The sequence below is a fragment of the Salvelinus sp. IW2-2015 genome, linkage group LG10, assembly GCF_002910315.2.
Source record: "Salvelinus sp. IW2-2015 linkage group LG10, ASM291031v2, whole genome shotgun sequence".
NCBI classification, from domain to species: Eukaryota; Metazoa; Chordata; class Actinopteri; order Salmoniformes; family Salmonidae; genus Salvelinus; species Salvelinus sp. IW2-2015.
In genome coordinates this window covers 5,443,895-5,451,876 of record NC_036850.1, presented here as the reverse complement: position 1 = coordinate 5,451,876, position 7,982 = coordinate 5,443,895, and the positions used below count along the sequence as shown (strand labels likewise).

At 44.2% G+C, this 7,982-nt stretch overlaps 1 protein-coding gene across 3 annotated transcripts in view; it reads right to left on the bottom strand.

The window, feature by feature from the left end:
- Positions 1 to 7,982, bottom strand: part of LOC111969194 (tetraspanin-4) — a 143,831-nt gene that overhangs the window by 98,509 nt on the left and 37,340 nt on the right. For 2 of the 3 annotated variants that reach the window (XM_023995142.2, XM_070445315.1), the window contains exon 1: positions 4,348 to 5,094. In XM_023995142.2, the coding sequence (XP_023850910.1) occupies positions 4,348 to 4,674 (327 nt within the window). In that variant the 5' untranslated portion in view covers positions 4,675 to 5,094. Of the gene's footprint in view, positions 1 to 4,347; positions 5,095 to 7,982 lie in introns of those variants that run through there. The other variant, XM_023995143.2, reaches the window with a different exon arrangement.

The window sequence follows — 7,982 nt, the reverse complement described above, 5'->3', positions numbered from 1 at the left end:
TGCGAGACAAAGGAGGCTCCTAACAAACCTGAAACAGTTACACCAGCTCTGTCAGAGGGAATGGGCCAAAATTCACCCAACCTATTGTGGGAAGCTTGGAAGGCTACCCGAAACGTTTGACCCAAGTAAAAAAATGTAAAGAAATGCTACCAAATACTAATTGAGTGATGTAAACTTCTGACCCACTGGGAATGTGATGAAAAATAAAATAAAAGCTGAAATAAATAATTCTCTCTACTATTATTCTGACATTTCACATACTTAAAATAAAGTGGTGATCCTAACTGACCTAAGACAGGGAATTCTTTACTAGGATTAAATGTCAGGAATTGTGAAAAACTGAGTTTAAATGTATTTGGCTAAGTGTATGTAAACTTCGACATCAACTGTATTTAGCAGTCTTATGGCTTGGGGGTAGAAGCTGTTCAAGGTCCTGTTGGTCCGACTTGGTGCATCAGTACGCTTGCCCTTCAGGCATTTGGAAATTGCTCCCAAGGATGAACCAGACCTGTGGACGTCTACAATTTTTCTGAGGTCTTGACTGATTTCTTTTGATTTTCCCATGATGTCAAGCAAAGAGGCACTGAGTTTGAAGGTAKRCCTTGAAATACATCCACAGGTACACCTCCAATTGACTCAAATKATGTCAATTAGCCTTTCAGAAGCTTCTAAAGCCATGACATMATTTTCTTGAATTTTCCAATGATTGCATGACATGTTAATGATTGYGTTCCACAATATTACACTGCCATCATTAGGCTAGCTAAAGTTAGGCTGAAAAGTTTTGCCACCAGCTCCTCCTTGGTTGACTTTTCAACCGGGGCGATGTTGGGAAGTAGGTTTGGTGTGTCAACTTCGAAGTAATGGTCTTTGTATATGACCTGTTAATCTTCCCGCCACTTGACAGCCTGCTGGACCAATCGGGTTCTAAAGTTGAACGTCTTCAGTTCAGACACTCTTCTCTACCCAGTCCTTAGCGTTATGTTATCCTGTCCTACTGCCTATCCTGTCAATCGGCGGCAGATTGACGAGGGCGGCATTTTCTGAGATAAACTGACCAAGACGCACCTCCAACAACACATAAAACCTCACATCATTTTGCCTAACAACAATGACAATTTCTCTCAACCAGTGGCAAATGGACTTTTTATGTGAGCGCTGATGCTGCCCTGTGATAAGCATTGCCCACTTTGTCAAAGGCAGGGGCGCACMATATTTTGCTTCTCCATTCCCAGCACTCCTCTCAAGGGTACTGTTGGAGAGATGCATCGCTGCGGCTCTCCACCAACGTTCCGTCAAAAATAATATCTATAATAAATCATGTAGCAGATATAGGATATGGTAGAATGAGTATGTGGCCTTTTCTGTAGCCTAAAGGCTGGACATAAAATGTATGACAATGTAATGAGACGGACACTTTGAACGTCATGCTTCTCCGATCAAATAGCCTGATCTAAATGGCACGCAATCAAATAAAAATATCCTAAAAGCAGGACAGGTCAAAGTAAAAATGGGCAGTATAGAATGGACAATCACAACTGTTGTCCAGGAGTTTCATCCCATTGTCATGATCASGGGTTTCAAGTTTGTATCCGACCATTTTTGACAAATTGATCATAGCTTAAATAGCCAAATTGATTAGTCACAGGAATCTGGACTAAAAAAGGCCAATGCAACAGCCTGTTTAACAAAATGGTGGGCCTACCACATGGATAGGCRTCAGTGGAGGCTCCTCTGAGGAGGAAGGGGAGGTCCATCCTCTTCAGTGAATTCCAGAAAATAAATGGGCCTCTATTACAGGCTAAGGGATAATTAGCCGTATTGATGATGGCACAATACATTTACATGTACGTAATTTAGCAGATGTTCTTATCCAGAGCGACTAACAGGAGCAGTTAAGATTAAGAGCAATATTCATGGGCACATAGACAGATTTTTCATTTTGTCGGCTCGGGGATTCGAACCAGCAACCTTTCGGTTACTGGCCCAAAACACAATACTATTGATGTCTCTCTTGGTCTTGTATACTTGAAGAATGTTGCGCCAACTCATTGCTCAAAGGGTGTTAGTGGTCAAGTGTGAGGCTGTTTTTCTTCCTCTTGTGTGTGGGTTTMCAGGTTAATTAGGATATTATTGGTATAAAAGCTAGACTGGCAATTGCAAGCMACATGTWCTCCTCCACTACCACTATTGACGTTATACTTATTACAYTGTTTCGTAATATATATTCATGTTTACGTAGACCCGGATTCTGAAGTGCGTGTCCCATACATTCTTTTTCTATGGCGCACATCCGCTTGTTGTAGACACTGTTTACCTAGCCAGCATGTCATCATTGTCAGACAAACTTGAAGGGGACKACAGTATGCAGTTACATTATGGGGTGTAGGCAGGATACTCGAAAATACAGCTATGTATTTTCATCTTAGAGAGTAATATAAATATATCCTGTGAGTAATATTGGCCAAAACACTTACGGTTCAGAGAGCTTCCCATTTGGACCCGTGAAGTGTGGCACGGCRTTTCCAGGTGATCCTGAGCATTCTGAAGAAAGTCTCCAACACACCAGGATTGATGAGAGACAAGAAATCGTAGTAGTTTAGTTACGTACACRCACGCCATCTTCAGCTGGATCGTCAGACTGATGTTCTATTTCCTCCATTATCGGAAAAAGCTGGTCCCWTTCTCGACAGCCGAGACGTTCACWGTYTGTTGGTATGTCCAGCGACTGCACCACCAGTCACCGTGCGTTCTGGGAAGAGCCTGTGTTTCCTCAACATCTGCTCGCTCCTGTCTCTCTCTTTCTCTCGGTCAGCCCGCAAACGGAACAACTCRGCCTTAGTATACTCCGGCTCAAACCGRCATGGCAGTACAGTACMATTCTGAGAATAAGGCAGGWCTCCAATTTCCTCTTGGTTCTCGATCTGACATTCTTAACTCTAATAAAAGTTGACGAGGGCAGCAAATACTGTGAGGGAGTGAGAACAGAAAATGATTGTTTACATSCTTCAGCCACGCCGACCTAGGTCCCGACTTGCATGAATCTACTTCTTGGATTTCAATACGAAAATAACAAAATACATTAATAAAATTTGCCTACTGAAAAATTGAAAAATTGTGCCGAGAAAGTCATTACAAAGACTGCTGCGGTCATCGGAGGCCAGAGCGGTGTGTTTGGRAGGTATTTATGATGGACTTTCTATGGGGAAAGAGGGGTAGAATCAGCTTATTACCTACATCTAAATACTCAAGCAATGGACCTAAAAACGGTCTGGGTACTGACAAAGGACCAGGCAAGTGTTAGAAAGTGTTTTCGGGCGAACTTCCCTTTTAAGCTGTGTGTGTTGGTGTTGGTGTGGGTTGGGGGGGGATATATAGAGGATACACAGAACTTCCCTGTCATTTAGCTCCAGACTTTTAAAAAAGGCCAACCATTTCCAGTTGAAGAGCTCTGCCAGTTTCATCTTATTAGAAGCATAAATACCTTAAGGCTGTCGTCTGAAGAGGTAAAAAAAAGCATACCCCATGACAAGACCTCTGTCACATGTAAGTGATACTCTCCCACACACACACACTGACACACACACACGCCAGCTGCTAATCACAAATACATTGACCCCTTTCTGGCGGAAGGCCACAGCTGATAGGAAACGGGTCTGGAGGTCACAGGAGGGAGTGGGCCTTGGCAGTGATTGCGTTCCAATGTACAAGGCCTCCTTTTATTACCAAAGAGGACAGGTGCGTTCAGTTCGTCAAAGGGGACCATAGAATCAGCGCGTCGTAGAGACCCAAATTCCCAGAGCATGYGGAGAAAAGGATAAAGGAAGGTCATGAAGGGCGAGTATAGAGAGAATGCAAAAGAAGAGATAGACATCGGTGAATTTGAAGCATAATGGTCACGTTTGACAGCTGTGCAGGCGTCAAAAAGGAGTGAGGGGACGGACGTTATCGCCGTGAGACTGTCACGATCAAACAGACACAGACAGTCAAGAGCCCCCAACTGTAAAAAGATAGGATTGTGTCGTTGACGGACCGAATTCACAGCAGCCACTTTTGCAAAAGAGTAAGATAGATGTGATAACGAATTAGAGTGTGACTATTTCAATAAAGTGATATCCGCGATACAAACAGGTTTCCGCATGCATATTCTGAACACAAACAGGCAGAAATATACCCACATAAAAATACAAAAACTAAACTTAATGAAGCACACCCACACAATCACTCATATAACACCTGTACAGACAGACAGACACAGTCAGACAGACACACACACACACACACACACACACACTGAAAAACATCCCCACCACACACACACTCCAAATACCAAAAAGCTGGACTCACCCAGAAGAGGAGGTTGAAGAAGACCATGCCGTAACGCAGGCCCCTCATGCAGCCCTCGGCCATCCTGCAGCGCCGCAGCTCTAGGAGGAAGATGAAGGAGAGGTCCAGGTAAAACACCACATACTTCTTCCCCTGCGAGGTGGTGTAGCGGCCTTTAGCCGCCTGCGGCCCAGGCGCCGTGTGGAAGCCGAACGCAAAGGGCGGACGTTTATACTCGTACTCGCCACTGTAGCTGTGGAAGCCCGAGGTGAAGGGCGGCGTCTCGGGCTTGCTGTCCAGTGAGGGACTGCGCCGGTACGGCGTCTCGTCCGTGCTCGAACGCCTCATGGACTAACTGGAGGTGAGACGCTAGCAGCAGCTKAAGTTTTAATTCAACCCCTTCCTTCAAGAGCTTCAAGAGGTCTTTGAGAGCCCACACAAAAAAAAGTCACTTAAGACCTGAATAGAGACACAAAGTCCAAATAACGTGTCCTCAGGGGACAAATGTGCAGAGTTGTGGTGCCAGTAATGTGGAATAGCAACTGTTCCCAATAGTTTCTAAGCTAACCAGCCTACAGTGTTTTTCACCACGGAAACTGAAGCACGATCAGGCATGTAGTCCAACTGTGCCCCGGCAGTGATAGACCAGCTAAGATTAAAACACATCACCTCAATTTTTTTTACGTTGCTTAATCCTACAACACCTGTTCGTTATTATGTTCCTTTCCTGAATCSCACAACTACTGTACAGCTGTCGATCACTTGAAAAAAAAATAAGCTTTYGTTTTTCCAATTCCTGCTAATCTTAGATCAATCGGACGCACATAATCGCAGGAGCGCTTGGCACTACCCGAACTGCTCTAATCTGGTCGGTCGGCTGAGTGATATGTCACACCTGGTGCCATTAGAAATTCCGGAGCAGGTGCGCTCTGGCARAGAAAACAGCCACTGTTGACGACGACAGTGTTTCAGCCAATCAGTCTCTTTCACACCAGAACCACTTCTCCATTAAGACCGCACGCTAGTACTCCATCCAGTTGGAATTGATTCTGAATGTTCACCAGTGCCCATTGTCTTGGCTTCACTTTCCCTCACATGCAGAAAAGTTCAAGAGAGAGATGTGCAGACCAAGAGACAACACCGAGGTGGATGTGTGGGGATGAGTGGAGGGAAAAGATGCACGAGAAAAGGATAGGTAACTGAAATGAGGAGAGCACTCTTTGGTTTCCATTAGGTGAGCGCGCTACCACTTTCCTTGTCTGGTTTTCCTGTTCGTCCTGGTTCGTTCTTTTTCCTCCTCTCTAACTCCCCCTCTCTGCTTTTCCTCTGTTCCCCCTTCCCGCAGCTGCTGTTTCGCAGGTCTACCTGCTACTTGTCTCACTGCCTCTCTCCTTCACCTCGGTCTCCCTCCCTTTCTGTCTATCAGCTCTGATGTAGACACATTTCCTTCATTTCCACAGTCCAGCCAGTAGAGCGTTGTATTAGGGCAAGGTTCCCTCTCCTCCTCTTTCCTCCCTCCCTTCTGTGCGCCTCTTTGTTTGTTTTCTCCTCTTTCTCTATAGGTGGGTCACGAGAGTTAAGTATCCGCCAGGGTCATGGCCAGAAGAAGAAGAAGAAGAGAGACACATTCCTTGGAGGAAAAAAAAGACTGCAGTGTCATAGCAACCGTCCAGCCTGCCTAGAGCTCTCTCTCTCTCGCTCTCCCTCCCTCCCTCCCTCTCTCTTTCTCTCTCCCTCCCTCCCTCTCTCCCTCCCTCCCTCTCTCTCTCTCGCTTACTGTCTCTCATTCACTCACACTGTTTCAGCACTCCCCTTCTACTCCTTGATAACTGTCCCCAAATCCTGACAGTGAGATGGGTTGGAGCAGTCATTCACAGCCTATAGCCACACCCTACTACAGAGCTGAGCCAATCCGCTTCCTGCGTCCCATCCTCCCTCGCACCACACACTGTTCCTTTCTCTCCCTCGCTCTCTCTCTGACACACAAACACGTGAGCATCAACCCCACACAAAAGAGGACCTGCTCCTTGGTTAACATACCAGAAAGATGCTAGTGCTTCCTCTCCCTCTCTCTCTCTCCATCTCATTCCACATTCTAAGGTTGTTCTCTCACTCAAACCTACACTCTATAGATGCTTGACTACAGTCATGTTTTCTACCTCTACCCCTCCGACAGGAACAAACATACCCACACAGTGCAGCTAGAATCCCATGCTGCAAGAAACTCTCCCTAGATATACATATGCTATGAACAAAATAACACGCTCCACAACTCTGTGACCATCTGGTTCAAAACAATGGATGGTGATGACGGCTTCCAAGCCAACATGCAATTTCTTTTGAATAACAAAAAAGGTCAATTATGATTGAACATATTTTTCCCCTCGCCAAGATGCCAGTAGCAGAATATTGAACTTTCAGTTTGTTCTTAGATGCATGTACATGTTAGGCTTATGGGTAACACAATGCCTTGCAGTCTATCTTTGTGTATTGCTTGCTAATGATGTTTGGTAATTGTGTGGATCATCTAAAAAATAGCATTTGTATTGATATTAAATTAAATCCTATACTGTATAATATACCTATTCAAAATCCTTTTCCATATACCTCACATATTGCTGAACACACAAAATAAGGAATATAGCACAGTTCCCTGTAGATATGCGTATCAGTCCATCAGGCTTACAGCATAATCTCTCTTCTACAGGCTTAGAGAACCATGCCTGGTAGCCCCATCTTAAAGATAAAACCAGCAATGATAAACTACATTATGACAATTTAATGATGAATTCAAATAGGACTGGAGGCTGGTCCAGGTAGGAAGGAGGAAACAGACCTCTTGTAAATGTGCGAAAAATACATCAAACATATTCAGACAACAATATGGATCATTTAATGTAAATACTATACACATACAGACAATGTCCTTACTTCCCATAAGAATAAATCATTCACGGTCTCTATAACCTTGTTGTTGTATGCTTGCCTTTATTTTAGACCCACAGAGAATGAATGAGTACCAGCCTATTGTGGCTTAGTCAGTCAGTTGGCGCTTTTACCGTATACAGGGAAACCCTGAGGCTCAGCAGGTTGTGAAATGCACTATACGTACTAAGCCACCTTCAATAAACAGACAAAGCGACCAGGAAATACAATAGTCTTAAAGTAGGGGAGAAGACTGCGAGGCCACATTCTAATGTAGTCATCATAGGCTAGCAGACCACCTACGTCCAAGACAAGGACTCTTTAATAGAGGAGGAGTAGTCTATACCACTGGCACGTGACATTAATATTTTGTCAAGTGAACTAATGATAATGGTTGTGGAGTGACATCAATACGTTCATGCTGAGGACAAGTCAATTGCATGCTTGATCAATGTCAATGATCAACGCTTGAATATTGAGAGCAGGACTGTCTCAATAGGATGTAGATTAAATGTAGATCGGTGGTTCCAAACTGTGGGTCAGAGACCCCAATGTTGGATCATGACTGGAGTACAGGTTGGTTGGAGGATAAAAACAATATGACTATGTAGTTAATTCCTTCAAATTGGCCAAAATATGTCCTTAAATGTCATCATTTTCAAGCAAAAATGCATTTATTTTATTACATTTTCTATTTTCATTGCCTGGGATTTTCAGCTGCACAAAAAAAA